The 15,774-nt window shown below is 45.9% G+C and overlaps 4 protein-coding genes across 4 annotated transcripts; 3 read left to right on the plus strand and 1 right to left on the minus strand.

The window, feature by feature from the left end:
- Positions 1-197: 197 nt before the first annotated feature.
- On the plus strand, positions 198-1,334 carry PGRI_051490 (uncharacterized protein; the record flags this gene model as incomplete). The annotated part of the gene is made up of 3 exons (XM_040792862.1): positions 198-346; positions 406-723; positions 782-1,334. 3 exons carry the CDS (start codon positions 198-200, stop codon positions 1,332-1,334), a joined length of 1,020 nt encoding a protein of 339 aa, XP_040644829.1.
- A 6,026-nt stretch (positions 1,335-7,360) lies between these two features.
- PGRI_051500 (polysaccharide lyase family 1 protein) lies at positions 7,361-8,634 on the plus strand (the record flags this gene model as incomplete). The annotated part of the gene is made up of 3 exons (XM_040792863.1): positions 7,361-7,930; positions 7,986-8,154; positions 8,225-8,634. The coding sequence occupies 3 exons, from the start codon at positions 7,361-7,363 to the stop codon at positions 8,632-8,634; spliced, it is 1,149 nt and encodes a 382-aa protein (XP_040644830.1).
- Positions 8,635-9,471: 837 nt separating this feature from the next.
- Positions 9,472-13,361, minus strand: PGRI_051510 (Carboxylesterase, type B; the record flags this gene model as incomplete). The annotated part of the gene is made up of 6 exons (XM_040792864.1): positions 9,472-10,121; positions 10,178-10,909; positions 11,590-12,310; positions 12,374-12,682; positions 12,733-13,055; positions 13,115-13,361. The coding sequence occupies 6 exons, from the start codon at positions 13,359-13,361 to the stop codon at positions 9,472-9,474; spliced, it is 2,982 nt and encodes a 993-aa protein (XP_040644831.1).
- A 770-nt stretch (positions 13,362-14,131) lies between these two features.
- Positions 14,132-15,075, plus strand: PGRI_051520 (uncharacterized protein; the record flags this gene model as incomplete). The annotated part of the gene is made up of 4 exons (XM_040792865.1): positions 14,132-14,153; positions 14,455-14,522; positions 14,576-14,949; positions 14,997-15,075. The coding sequence occupies 4 exons, from the start codon at positions 14,132-14,134 to the stop codon at positions 15,073-15,075; spliced, it is 543 nt and encodes a 180-aa protein (XP_040644832.1).
- Between the last annotated feature and the right edge of the window lie 699 nt (positions 15,076-15,774).

A 15,774-nucleotide genomic window follows, 5' to 3' on the forward strand; every position in this document is an offset into this window, starting at 1 on the left:
CGGTCTAGGGTCCTAGCACTCCTAGCGAATCAAAATAGGCTAGATCTCGTATCCAGCAGAGTAGCTCGAAAATTGAAAGGTTAAAAGGGAGAGTGACCCCCGCGGTGTGGACTCCAGTTCTTGAATTCCATTTTGCGCCTGCTACAAGCGGTAATTCCCAGTTCATCTAGTTTGTGACAGCCTAAGCGAAAGCCGCAATGTGCCGCACCGCGACATTATTACAGCTATCGCTGTTTCTCGCAGCACAGGCTCTAGGCAAAACGAATGTTGATTATGACCCGGATAAGAATTATCGACCACGGAACGTGACGGGTTTGGATTATTACTATTATCCATGGATTGGCTCGTGCGTTCAACTTCACATCAACAGACCACACTGAGGGTATACTAAGAACCTGCCTATAGATACTACAACGGCAGCGCCGTATTCACCATCTCCGACGTCAACCCTCGAGACGACCGCAGCAAATCCGAGATCGAAGAGGAGGGAGAGTTGGAACTCTGTGGGCGGCTGCGGAACATCACGTACAGCTGGTCCTACCCAGCAATCCTCGCAATCACAGAGACAGAACCGGAAGATGATCGACCGGAGAACACAAATCCAATCGACATTTCGTTGTTCACCTCGTACTCAAACTTCACGAAGTATTTTAACGATTATATCGATTCCGGCAACATGCAGATTCGGGATATGCCCTTTGTATTTGAGGCGATTGAGAAGTCGTAAGTATATGCCCCTTTCTAATATCCACTCTTCTGACAGCTGGCTGATCTGCGACAGGCGTTATGCATTCCCCGCGAATAGAGACACGAAGCCAGAGTTTAACCTGACTGTCTCCCAGAACACTGGGGATGGACTCCCTTTTAGAGTGACAGGGAGCTCGGAGCTAGAGCAGAACCCGCTTGGTGGCTTCCATATGAATATGTCGACCTGCAGTCGTACCGAGGGATGGTGGGGTGTCAATCCCATATCAATCGATGGTAACCGTGACGACATTAGAGGCGTGACAAACCCGACCATGCAGATGACATTTGACGACTCTTCGGCCAGTTTCAGGATCCAATCGTGGATTTACGCGAATCCCTTTGCCGAAACGGGTGAGGAGACGCCAAGAATTTCCGGTATATTGACGATCGACTTCTTGGGGAGGATTGATGATGCACGCTCGGATGTCTTGAACGAGGGAACTCCAGTGACATGGACACCGAGCATGGGGTTCGGGAATAATTCCCTGAGTTTGGATTATGGATCCGGTGCGCTTGCCGCAGCTGGAGTGAACATTGGTCAGATGTGGAGCATCCTGGGGGCCGTTTTAGTATACATCTTCATATAAATACAACATCTTTAACCCTGCCGGAGCCTGCTGTAAATGCGCAACTGCGAGAATCAATACAAGGCCAGAATATTTCCATGGATAAGTCTCTCGCCTCTCTCTGCTTCCATCTACTTTCTTCTTCATCACCCCATTTCAAGTCGACGCCCTGATACTAGCAAGACGAACCACAATAGTTCCCGAGAGGAGTCCAAACCCCCACTTTTCGCCCAACTCGGTGAATTTTCAAAGCTACCACCAGAGCTACGTTTCCAGATCTGGAACTGTCTCTTCGACGATTTCATCAAGAACACGAGCGCACCTTATGGTCCACCATTCTTCCTTGCAATAGAAGCCCCAACAAGGAGACAGCTCGTATTCTATGCGAACATCGGGTCCTATATCTTAATATCCGGATTGATTGCTCCCCTGATGGAATACCAGAATTCCGCGCGATCGTGCAGGCGACAAACAGCGCGAGAAAGCTAGTTGGGGCTAAATACATAGAATTGAGCTACCTTGATGTCCTTCGACTTATCCGAAAATTTCCAAGCTGGAGATTCCAGAAATGTGGACCTTGGATTCGCGTCATGTACTCATATTGGCTGTGGCCCAGAGAGGAGTTAGAGCTGTGGAAGTGTGTTTTCAGGATCGTCGACACTTTGAAACTCATACCAAACGGCAGACATCACATACAATACTCTCTATCCTTGCTCTCTAACGTTACAGCATCTACGGGAACTAATGCAGAGCTGTGTGTTGAAGGGCTGGTTTAATGAAAGATTCCCGGGGCAGCCATTACTGCTTCCGTCCTGCCGTCGTTCAGACGCTCGTGATCACGGTTATCCCCCCGGTCCATGCCTAATCATTCCGATTCAGCACTATTCGGTATTGCAGGCCATGCATTCTCTCGAGCTAAAGCAACATAAACGAGATAATCCAGAGGCTGAGTTATGAGCTGTGAAATCCGGAATCTGCGGCCTATACAATCTGAGCCCATGGGCCTATCAAGGCTGCATTTTGAAACATCTCCTCCCAGTCACCAAGTCCTGCACATCCCGCCGCCGCCCCGTCTACCGGAGAACACAACCCATACCTATCGTATCTCTACTGAGAGCTTGTGCTTGTGGTAAGCTACCTTCTGATACCTTCTGTTGTCACACCTTTTTATACAGCGATGAATTACTTGACACACCACCAGGCTCCTGAAGGCTTCAAATTACTGACTAGCCTCGAGATCTGTCGGACATGGCTATGCTGCATTGGAGAATCAGTGCCTCCCACGAATGACCTGATCATTCAAGGCTCGTAGGCAACACAGGAATTGATCTCTTGTTCAAGATCCTCTCGCTTGCTGTTGATTGAGGGCGAGTCCCCTTTCCACTATGTGAATTAACTGACCAGCATAAAATGCCAGTAGAAATGAGCCTCACCCGCCTTGGCAACACACAAAAAGAGCATCGAACAACAGATATACTTGGGAACTTTCAGTTTCAGGACTTTCTGAGTATAATATTCAGAATATTCGGATCGTCATAGGCAAAGGAAAACACAGACTGCTGCATTCACACTTCAGTCAATCAAATATTGTGTTGCACATTTGGTTGAGTCTCCCTGGGAGCTAAGAAAATGATGGCAATAGTCGTCAACTGAAGTTAAATAGCGACTGAAATCAATACTGGGAAACACAATCTATGAAGGAAGAGAGGAATAAACAGCAGTCAAGAAACAGTGATACTTCTATGAAGTAAAGGCATTTCTAAGGCTCTATGGCCCCAAAGGGAGCGCGCAACAATAGCATGCTTAAGTAAAGGCGACCAAGCAGCATGCTCATCAAATACGAATCTGTCACGGCTGCAACACCGATGAGCCCGGTGCATCCACTTTCACTAGTCTATCCCTGTGGTACCTATATCTCTCACGCTGTCGTGCATATCCCATGGTCTTCAATGAACACCTCGAATGATACTACCATAGTAGCTAGATGGAGGATCTTTCTTTTTCATACCAACCTAGTGCCACAGTAGGTATCAGCGTTCCTTCCATACCTGCGTCTTCATTGATGTCCATACTGCATTTTTCCCGGTCGGGTGTGGTTCGAGCGATGGCCAGGAGGACTACAAATTGCGGAGATCCAGATAGTGTTTGCAAACAGCCCTATTGTATTGTATCCGAGTCCAGTGGGACCTCCAAAATATTGGGCTAAATCAAGCTACCTGGATATACCGCCTTGTACACTGCCGTTTATATTCTGCCAGTTCTACTAGTCTAAAACTCCGAAATAAAGTTAGCTTCTATACACGTGATATAAGGCTGTGATGCTGGTAGCAAAGTTATAAAAGAAGTCGCTGGCACAAATTAAGCCATTTTTAGCTTTTTCCCACCGTCGACCTATCTAAACAGAATGATATCTGAGAAGACTACTAAACATACCACTGGAAAGACCACTGAAAAGACATCACTTGGCCGCTTATGCGGCCCTGTATTCTTGTGGCAGAATACCCAAAAGGAAGGGGTATAAAGGGCGGTATATCTGAGTACTTTGGTTTGGCCCAATATTTCGGGAGGTCGCACTGTACATAGACTGCTTATACTTATGTGCGTATCAAATGCCAAGATTGTACTGCATGACACAAAGGACCGTGCACGTACCCGTGAACGCCATTCCAAACACAGTTAGCGTGTAACCTTAAGTGATCTATAAATCTTAACGCATCCCAACAACCTGCATCTTTAGTTGACAAGGTTGTCCGTTTCTACGAGACGTAGTTAGCTAAACAGAGCTGAAATACAACCATGTGGATGTGTCCGAGTGGTAGTGATATTATCTAGCGGTGTAAACCTACACAGTGTATACACCATCCCATCTCTTCATGACTTTAAAGACTACTCTAGTAATAGAAAGTTGGTCAGACTTTAGTGCAAGTAGTTGTAAAGGCGGAGTGAGGAAATGAGGGGTGACCGGAAGGGCACCCTATTTAGGAAGGTGCAAACGTCCTTCCTTTCTTCGTTCCTTCCTTCCTAACCCTTGGGGTATAAATACCCCTGTTTCTACCCTCATCTCTTTTTCTTTTCTTCCTTCTTCATCTCCCCACATCCTCCTACAAAGACATTTCATCAAACATTTCATCTTTTCCATCTCTTCCACCAAGTCTTTCATCTATAACTGATGTCTTCCATCATCAGCTTAAGCCTTATCACTTCTTCCATCTTTCTACATCCATATCTGATGAGATGAAGCCTGCTGGCGCCATGCCCTTGAGACATTGGCCTTTATTGTGTCAACATTCATCACATCTTTCGTTATTTATGCCACCCGTTTCCGACTTCGTTGTTCCTTCCTTACATTCATTCATCCTTCAGGCAACTCAACCACACAACAACATAACAACATCACATGTCTGGCACCTGCCATGTTCATCATCTATCACATGACTACTAAGTTTGTTCTACCTTTTTCTCTTCTTTGTTCTTTCCATCTACTTACATTTATCCTTTAGGTAACTCAACCACACAACATGTCCCTTCGACATGCCTTCCAAGGTTGCACCTGCTAGATTCATCATCTATCATATGACTTGTATGTTATGCTTATATTGTTCTTCTTTTTTTGGTTCTTCCATCCACTGACATTCATCCTTCAGGCAACCCTACCACGTGCTCTTTCCGTCTCCCATCTTCCATTTTATAAGATCGTGTCGTCACTCGTTCCCGATGGTACGTGTACTTTCATCTCCTCCCATCATATACTTGATTAACATGACCTGGGGCTAACAACACCAGAAGAACCATAGACGAAAAAGAAAAAAAAAGAAAAACAAAACAAAAAACAAAAAAAAAACAAAAGAAAAAAAAGAAAAAAGAAAAGAAAACAAAACAAAACAAAAAGAAAACAAAAAAGGAGAAAGGAAAACGACTTCAATCAACCATTCGACACAAGCATCCACATCAACAATCCAGTTTAACCACCAATTCACTGAATTATACCACTTCAACTAACCAATCAATCCTCCAACCAACAAACCATCCATCCAACCATCCGTTCAACCATCCATTCGAACTAACCACTTCCAGTCAGAACGTGGCGGGCTTCGGCTTCAGGACAATCGGCAGACCGGACAACAACCTCTTCAAAACAACCTCTTCAAAAACAATTATTCCAAAAAATAACTTCAACAAATTCATGTCCCTTCAATCCACTCCCTCAACCAACCACTTTCAGTCTGACCGTGGCGGGCCTTTTGGCTTCAGGACAATCGGCAGGCTAGTTGACTACCCATTACAAACATCCATATCAAACAAGCAATCCTTGAACAACAACTTCAATCAACTGAACTCGATCGTCAAATTCATTCCAGTCTGACCGTGGCGGGCTTCGGCTTCAGGACAATCGGCAGACTGGACAAACAACCACTTCAAACTATCCACCACAAAAAATAACTTCAACAAATCCTCTTCATTCAATCAGCCGTTCCAGTCTGACCGTGGCGGGCTTCAGCTTCAGGACAATCGGCTGACTGGCCAGTCAACCACTTCGATCTGCCATCCACTTTGAAACTATCTATCCACCCTAATCATCCGTCCATTAACTATCCACATTTGACTACCTACAATGGCTCGATCTTCAGGAGGAGGAATGAAAGAGACGGTCTTAAAAAGAGCTCCGCAGAGAGTCTCTCCATCATGTACACTGTTATTGTTACCCTTGCGCAATATATAACATTTCTTGCAGCAGCCTACATATTCTATAGCATACGCAGTCCTATCTGTAACCATAAGCTAGAGCTAAAAGGTTGACTAGGTAGAACGAATAAATAATTCAAGTATTGGTATTTCTGTGTAGGTGGAGATATACCACATGACCCATATAGTTCTATGGTTGAGCCGCGGAACCTCCCTGTCGTCCCGACGCCGACAAAGCTTTGGGTTATCTACCACGTCAAACATATTTGACATGAAAAATGCCGTTATATCAAGCTGGCTGAAAGATGCAGGACCGCTGAGGAGTGCCATTGGCTATTGCTCCCTTGTAGCTTCCACCCAGATCGTTTTTGAAGACCGTCGTGGGCCTTCAAATCTCAAAGACCAGGGGATAATTACGACTTACTTGGCACGAGACCCAGACTAGTCGGCCAATTCCTGGAACATCTAGCCCAGCAGGGACTAGTCACGGGCTTGGTCCACGTGGAGATTACCAAGCAAGCACTAGCAGACCATGGAGAACACATCGTGGAGCCCTTGGCGGATAGGCTTATGGAGAGCAATAAGTTGGGGTGTTTGGAGAATCCCCTGGCTAAAGGCCATGTCGATAAAGCAAAGAACTGGCTGGTTAAAATCTTGCCCTGTAATTGGCTGATGTACCCGTACAACTCCGTTCTCCATCGCGCGATAGAACAGGTACTTCGGTTTCTAGCTTTGTGTGAGACTTGATTTGTGCGAACGACTTTTCTATGTACATAGCCTGTTATAACCTGCCCCTGGACTGTCGAGTTACACACTAGACCAAAAAGATCACTATATCTGGGCATTATGCTCAGATATTCCAGGCTCCGATGTAGTTATATAGTGCATGACATGACATAGCCTTCGCTAAGAGGAAGAAGGTCAAAGTCGAATATGTTTATTATATCCGCAGTAAGAAAGACAATTGGCTTTGATTCAGTTTATGGCGCTAGGCCGACCGTACTAGTAGATACGGAGTATAGATCGTCTCTTTCTCCTGTAGATCGCTAGACAATTTCCCGAAATTTCCCCAGTGTGGGGCAAGACGTTGATTAAATTATATGCAGATACGGAGTACGGAGTACATATATGCAAAAGGCTAAATCCATGTGGATTAAGTTCATAGATTGGTAGGAATAATGTTTTGAATCTATCAATCCATCGCCCCACTAAAAATATAACGAGTTTCACATAAACATTTCTATCCCACGTGAATCGCATGTGAGACACCATGTCTCGACAAAAGAACATCTTGGCAGGAAACATAAAAAGGGCAATTGGCCCTTGAATTACATTCCTCTCAGTATAACGGCTTCGAATTCAACATGAAATTCAGCTCTATTTTGTTATTCACGGCTGTGGCAGTTGCCACCAGCCCAGTCAAGAAGGCCAATACCATCTCAGTTACTGGCTCGCCCCCAGGATTCGCATACGGAGTCACCGGAGGTGGAAACGCGAAACCAGTTTATCCCACCGATGTCAAGCATCTGATCCAGCTTCTGGGTTCTGATGAACCTCAGGTCATCATTATCGATAAGACATACGATTTCATCGGAACAGAAGGGACAACCAAGGGAACCATTTGCAAGGCATATGGCTCCTTTGAAGATGGTTGCCAGTCCACCATCGATATCGGAAAAGGATGCGACGGTAAACCGTCCGAGCCATATGAATGGGATACTGCCGGAACCACTGGAATCAGTGTTCACTCAGACAAGACGATCATCGGAGTCGGAAACAAGGGCGTGCTGCTCGGAAAGGGACTGAGAATAGTCCGTGCCTCCAACATCATTGTGCAGAATATCATGATTACCAACCTCAACCCCAAGCTTGTCTGGGGTGGCGATGCGATCACCCTTTCTAGCACTTCACGCGTCTGGATTGACCATGTTACGGTTAGTCAAACTCTATGAGGATTGCTCCACTGAATGCTAACTGGATCGTAACTAGACTCAATACACTGGCCGTGTTCACTATGTCTTTGGCCACGAAGCGAACTCTCATGTCACTATCTCCAACAGCTTCATGAACGGTGCGACCAATTTCTCTACTTCGTGCGACGGACAAAATTACTGGGGACTGGAACTTGTCGGAGCCGACGATCAAATCACCTTTGCAAGTAAGTATTTCCAGCCAAAATTCCTTGATATCAATCCACAGAACTAGGAATACTAATATTCGTACGATAGACAACTACGTATACAGAACATCGGGCCGCAGCCCTGCACTGAGCGGCAAGACACTCTTCCATGCCGTCAATAGCGTCTGGGAGAACAACAGCGGACACGCTATTGAGGGCACAGATGATGGCCAAGGTCTCTTCGAAGGTTGTGTCTTCAACAATGTCACCCAGATCGTCGGGGATTACGTCGGTCAACTGTTTAGCTCGCCAAATGCCGCTGCAAACAAAGCATGCGCTAGTGCCCTTAAGAGGGACTGCGTGACGAATATTCAGACTGACAGTGGCGCTCCGTTTACCAATGCCGATACTAAGTTCTTCGCTAATTTCGCCGGCCTCAATGTTGCAACTGCAAGTGCGGCTTCGAAGGCCCTGGCAAGCGTCCCGACCAATGCTGGAAACACGCTTAACAATGCCTAATCGTGAGGAAGAGAAGACTATGGAGAAGGGGAATCAGGAGATGGAATAGAGAGATTTATGTTCTAAGAATGTATGTTTAGAATTCAAGCAATTTTAAATAGGATTGTGATAATATTGTATCAAGATGTATTAACAAAATATGATAAAAAAGTGTTATGGCGCACTGCCCAGGTGGTTAGAGAAACCGTACTTCACTCTTTGATCCCGCAACTACCATTCACACTGTCCCCCCTTATTGCCTCATACTGAATATCGTTGTAGGGGACATGAGATTATGCATTATATGGACTGAACTGTCTTCGCTACTTGCCTTTCAGTTCTCCAGTCACATCTTCACGTCTAACATCCTTTTCCACTGGCAACTGGAGTGGAGGCAAATCGAGCGCGCAAACCCCGTCTCGCCCCCTCTGTCCCGTCCAACTCCGACGTGGATTGGTTTGAACTGTGAGCTTATTCGCAAAGCTCTCCTTCTCTTATTTTCTAATGTACAGAGGGACACTACGGAATATATGTCACCTCGTTCAGTAATCCAGTGCTTTCGTAGTCCCATTTCATATTGACACCTTGTGACTCGAAACTGGTGTCACTATCTAAACTCTTTTGTTACTTCTTTGTTACTCAACCCCAATACACAAGCGATGCCCTATCTATGGTGTAGATATGTTGACTTAGGGTGACATGGATGTAAATTTACTCAGTAAAACAAAGCATAAGTACGCACAGAGGAAGGAAGGCTCTTGACATCAAGTCACAAAATGAAATATGAAGCCGGAGACATAAAACAGAAATGCTGAAAGAAAATCGATGGGTTGAACAGAAACATAAACAGCAAAGATATCACTTCATCCTTGCCTTTTTTGCTTTGCCTTTTGCAGGTTTCTTTGTATCAGCTCCCTTCTGCTTCTTCCGTTTCTTCTTGGGGCGTGCATCCTCGTCCGAGGTCAAATCCGATTCAAACGGCGGTGCAGGTTCATCCACATAAACCTCAGCTTTGCACAGAAGATGTGGTTCGCCCTTCTGGCCGACTCCCCCAACTCGATACAGATGTGGTCGAAGGAGAATGAGCACTTCATGCCCGTCAAGTCTAGACCCAACTTCCCCGAAACCTCCTATTTCCATCAGCTGCGAATGGTTTTGAAATTTAGTGGGAAGTTCATCGAGAAGTTTCCATTTCAGACACGGCTGCGATGTGGACGTCCCCTTTGCAAATTCAGCCATCCCAAAGTATACGTAGCCGAGGGATTCCTTGAGAGTGTCCTCGTTTTCCTTCATATCCTCTTTGATCAGGGCTCGAAAGGTGTCATCTTTGAGTCTAGCGGCAGCAAATTGGAAGGCCTTAGCCTTTCGAAGCGCCTTGTTTGCAAGCCCAAATGTAGGATCGCGTTCCTCATATAACTCCGGCGGGTGGTGTTGGAGACCCTTATCTTGTCGGAGATTGGCGAGGCGTGCTGTCTGCGACCGCCAGCGGCGAGCAAGCTCTGGCTGTGCTAAAAAGAAAAGGTGTTAAATTTGTAATGGAAAAAGAACTATAGGGCTAGGTCACCATTCAGGAACACTTCACACAGGGCATTCAATTGAGCCCCAAAAGGGGTCTCAACTTGGTCGCTGTCGCTGTTTGTGAATTCATCCTCGAGCTCCAAATACGAGAAAGGATTTGACCAAAATAATCTCAGGCAATCCTTCATAATAATCATCGTAGCCAAATTCGCCAGGAAATTGTACTTTACGTTCGGCGGGAGCCTTGAGAATGTTCTGTCCAAGTCGTCTTGAACGATGAATCCCTTCAACCCCGTAACAATATCCCTTTTTTGCTGCTGGGATAGGACTTCGCACTTGTCGCCTCTTCTGGTTATAATGCACCTGGCACTTGCCCAGGTGTAACATTCCCATGTCATATGTTTGAGCTCAATTCCCCATCGTGCAAGAGAGAGCTCAGGCCAGAGATCGGTAAACCCATTCAAGTAAAAGTTGTCAACTTCAAGAGTACTAGTCCGTTTCAAGCAGGTTTCAAGGGCTTCCTCCAGCTTTTGAATACGTACCTTTGCCTCTTCAAATGTGGAAGGAGGAGGTTCCTCCTTGTATTTCTTCCAGAAGGGTCTCTTTTTCTCCCATTCGATCATTGCCATCCTTACTTGCTCCACTTCTTTCTGGCGGCGAAGACTATTCCGTTCACATTCCTCTTCAAATATCTCCAAATATCTGGCCTCTTCCCCCTTTGGCGGTGGCAACCCCGCGATAACTCTTACGCGACGTCGTTCATCAGGGTCATCTTGATCTGGCAATCCCGATAGAGCTCTTATGTGACGTTTCTCAGCAGACCAGGACATGGTGGAATCCTGCAATTTTGGAGGCATGGTAGAAGGCAGCTGCTACTGCTAAAGGGGATGTTTAAAAATGTGGAAATCAAGACTTTTTTATGATATGGTCTGGTCTCTTCGAGTCAAATAGGGTTGAAACACGAGACAGGAACCAGGTTTAGATGCACTTCTTAGTTCGGAAGGGGGTGGATATACCACTGAATGATTATTCCAAGTCCAGTATATTTCAGACTTCTTTTCAAAACAGATAAAAAAGAAACCGAATCAAACAAAGGGCAGGGCGTCATGGGTCTTAGTCAATTTTCTTAGGTCAATTCTCAAACCATTTTGGATCATTATCCACATTGGTATCTCTTTGATTCCGAAACATGTCACAAAAATATATGCAAAATAAATAATAGGCTACTCAGCGTATTAGTCGAAGCCAATAGCAACATCTTAATGAGTAGACAGCAGAAAACGCAGAAGAATGTAAACCAGGCGGTCTTTTTAACTGTGACAAAATATATATACAGAGCGCTTGCATTTTCAAGCCTTGAAATATTCACACGTATTGAATGCCCGACTCTTTTTAAATAAAGAGCCTACCAAAACGCTTATGTTGGCACGCGTGGTCCAACACTTCTCCAGAACTCACAGCGCTCACCACGGCCGCCTTCCCATTTCCATGCATCTGCCAGTCTAAACTCATTCGTGACTCCAGGCCCTTCTCGAAGCCAGTAAGAGAGGCTTTCAGTAACTTCCACGTAGACCGTTGTTCCACCGGTGGTGTTCAGGTTCATTAAGATGGGAGATCTGCTATTCCACTCCGGCCAGGCAATATTTCCGTGGATACCTTCAGGCACGGTGGCATTATCTGCGCCACCCTTGGCGTCGATGATAGAGATAACCGGAGTATCATTGATGATAAAGCTGCCCCAAATCTTCTGGAAGGCATCGATCAGGCCGCGAGTGGGTGTAGTCGCTCCAACAGAGAAGTATGCACTCAAATCAGCTCCGTGGTACGAAGGGGTGATGGAGTACTGATATTTCCAACTCTCCTTGGTATGACCTGCGAAAGCATCCGCGAGCCAGTAAGAGGGGCAGTCGAAGGATGATTCGGCGTATATGTTGAAGACTGTCTGCTGAAGACCAGTTGCCATTTCTGATTGGTTGATAGCAGTTGGACCACGATCGCCTAATGTATCGTATCGGGGACCGGTATTTTCAGGAGAGCTGTCGCGGTACTGGTAGATATCCAGCAAACGGGAATAGTCTCTGCGGGAGAACAAAGGGAAAGCAGAGTGGACGTAACTCAGGAAGCCGGCAGCCGTGTTCACATATGGCGGGCTAAGCGGGACGCCCTCGTTGGCATTGTTCTGGAGGAGTTAGCTTGGGGGATGTCTACATGTTAGAACGAGATTCTGGCACATTGAACCTACCCCAGATAAAACACGCTTCCCGCTCACTTTCTTCTTGTGTAATTGCTTAGAAGGCAGTTCCCGGATAAAATCACCATCGATTACAGGTTGGAAGGCCCAAGTACCCCATTCTCCTGCTATGGAGACATTCGCACTGGCGTATTGCAAAGTATTGGTGTCGGCATTGACGAGGCAGTCAAATACAGCTGCCTCAAACCTTTTACCCGGCTTGTAACAGCCTGCTCGTGTTGCGAAATCCTGATAGTGACTTGTCGGCACTCGCCCATCGTACTCATGCAAGGGCGCGCTATACGGGCTGGCGGCAATAACCTATGCAAGTCAGCCATGCTTTCTCGGATTTTATAGCGCTATGACTTTACGTTATTGAATAAGTGGTCCTCACGACCACCATAAGCCATTGACTGTAGCATTGCCGAGCCTGCTCCTGAGGATTCGCCGGCGACCGTAACGCGGGAGGCATCACCGCCAAATTTCCCAATATGCTCCTGGACCCATTCGAGGGCGAAACGCATATCAAGCAAACCTGCATTAGCCTTGCCGTGCTTGTGTACGGCTTCTGACGACAAGAAGCCAAAGGCTCCCAGTCTATACTGAATCATAACTGAAATGAACCCGTTGTTGTTCGTGTTGATCAACTCACTGGGGTCATATACGGCCCCAAAAAGCCCGTATCCGCCACCGTCTATGAGTGCTTAGAATAGGTTCTGTCGGTTGAAAATCTTGATTTCTGCATTGACTTACGAATCCAAAGGAGGACAGGAAGGTCTTTGGCCCCGGGCGGAGCATACACATTCAAGAACAAGCAGTCCTCATTGCCCAGGGCTGAATTGAAGCCGTATGCTTCTGGGAGCTTTGCACCACCGGACTGTGGACACAATGGAGGCTGTTTAGTGGCAGATTGGATAGAATTCCTGTTTACTAGAGGGGACTGTGGCGCTTGCCATCGCAGCTTTCCTACGGGAGGGGCCGCATATCGAATCCTGGCCATCGACAATGAGTAAGAACGAACGCTTCGACAAGTCCAATGAGGTACATCTCTCACCCTTTAAATATATTGAGGTCATAGGTGCTGTCATGGTATCCTTCATAGGTGGCGTAGCCTAAATCAACCACCGGACTGGATGTTTGGACAGGAGTAGCTAGACCAGGGGTGGTAGTGAGAGCCAGCAGAACAAGGCTGCTTATTCCTATAAAACCCATACTAACTCTTCACAATTGAAATAGTTGAAGAGGAGGAAAGGGAATATTGCTTTCTATTTGGGACGCGAACATACCTCCCCCTAACGTAACTCGTAAGCGAACGGACCAGCCGGGTATCTCCCGAAAGCCGATTGTTTCTCCACTATTTAAAGGGGGGTCATCTATACAATCTATATTGCCCGAACTACTCCGTATATGCTATCCCGAATGGTTGTTGTTAGTGTCAAACTTAGCGTATCCCGTAAAATCTCGGTTAGTGTAAGCGAGTCGAGATTATCCTGATTGATCAGCATCTTTTATCCCCGAGGCCGCTATCCACAAGTATAGCCGGTCAAAAGTACGGTGGTAACATGGGGGCCGAAATTCAACGCCGGGGGCCAGATACTACGGAGTACTAGAAGGAGTACTCCGTACTCCGTAAGGTAAGCGTCGACACTCACATCGCGCATGTAGCCGGAGTGGCTTTTATTTTCTTTGAACAAAATAAAGCACTTCTCCTTAACTCCTCTCTATGGACTTGCCCTAGACCTTGACTCCCCTACTTCGCACCCGACCATAATGGCGGGGGAAGTTGATTTGAGTGAGTCGCAGGTTACAACTGTGACTGTGTTATATTCAATTCCTATTCCATTTATGATTTTGTTCACCGGGCTTCGGCTTTTCGTCGTACTGCGACCTTCGTCCAAAAATCCTATAAACTTCGATGATTATATGATCATATTTTCAACGGTCTGATCCTCCTCTTCCCATCTTTTTGCAATTACTTTTCTAATACTACTTATATGAAATAGGTAATATCAGTTGGGCTATGTATAAGTGGCTTGGTTTATGGTAGGTTGTTATGCCAAGATATAGATGTCCCATATCAAACCTTTTTATAGGCCCACCCTATGGTTTTGGCAAACATCAAGCTGCTCTCACTACTCAAGAAGTCGAGGGTTTCTTTCGGGTAATTTCAAAAACATCGATTATATTAGTTTACATGCTAAACTGAATTCTTAGGGCGATTATGTATTCAGCCATTTCTACGACTGGGCTATTGCATGCATTAAGCTTTCGATTCTTGGACTTTACTATCGCATTTTCAGCACGCTTGTCTTTCGCCGAATAGTCACTGGAACTGCAACCTTTATTATTTGCTGGCTAGCAGCCATGGAGATTGGCCTAGGGCTAGAGTGTATCCCTATCGAGAGCATTTGGGATTCGGATATTAAGGGAAACTGTATAGACCTAGTGGCATTCTCCTACTTCACCAACATTACCAACCTGGTCACCGACTTATGGGTGTTTCTTCTCCCCCTACCGATTATCTTCAGACTACAAATCAGTCGAAGGCGAAAATTCGAAATTGCATGTGTTTTTGCCGCCGGTCTATTGTAAGTTATATTCCCGGTTCTCTGAACGTTTCTACTAACATATATAGCACATGTGGCGTCACTGCTGCCCGCTTAACCGTTGTGGTCTCACAAGGGTCCTCAGATTTCACTTGTACGTCCAACTAAAATATCGTTTCATGTTTGAAAGCTGATAAAAGGGTTTAGGGGCTGGTGTCCCGCTCGGAATTCTGTCTATATACGAGCCACTGTGTGGAATCACTTGCGCAAATCTCCCCTTTCTATACAAACTAGCAAACGGGCACTTCAAGAAATCTTCTTCTCACCATCCCGCAAATACAGGGGAGACAGTCTCCGGAGCGCAATATAGGGCTAAACAAAATAGCTCAAGGATGCATATAGGGTCATTGAGTATGCACAGTGAAGGGATGATGCTCTCGCAGAAGGGGAATGATTCGACAACATTCATTGTGACATCTAATCAGAATCCTGAGATTGAGCTATCGATGGTGGAAAGGTCGTATTCTATGTCTCAATCAGATAGCCATGAAATATTAGGGAGATAAAAATGTCATGTCATGCACTATATATATCGTAGCCTGGAATATCTGAGCATAATGCGACTCTTTGTAAGACGGCCAAAATTTGGTCCCTAAGCCAGACGTTAGGCGAAACAAAAGGAATTTTCAGGACATTCCAAACTCCCTATCGCCCTTATGTATGAATTAAATATCCATCAAGAGGGTAGATATCGTGGGTATGGTGAAACCTTGGTCTATGCCTAATGTGCCCTTTCAACAAGGGTATCCCGCTGCGAGACGCCTGGTTTCCGGCGTAAAATTCAAACTAAAATTTGTCAAGCTCAAA

The sequence above is a fragment of the Penicillium griseofulvum genome (assembly GCF_001561935.1).
Source record: "Penicillium griseofulvum strain PG3 chromosome Unknown contig_84, whole genome shotgun sequence".
NCBI classification, from domain to species: domain Eukaryota; kingdom Fungi; phylum Ascomycota; class Eurotiomycetes; order Eurotiales; family Aspergillaceae; genus Penicillium; species Penicillium griseofulvum.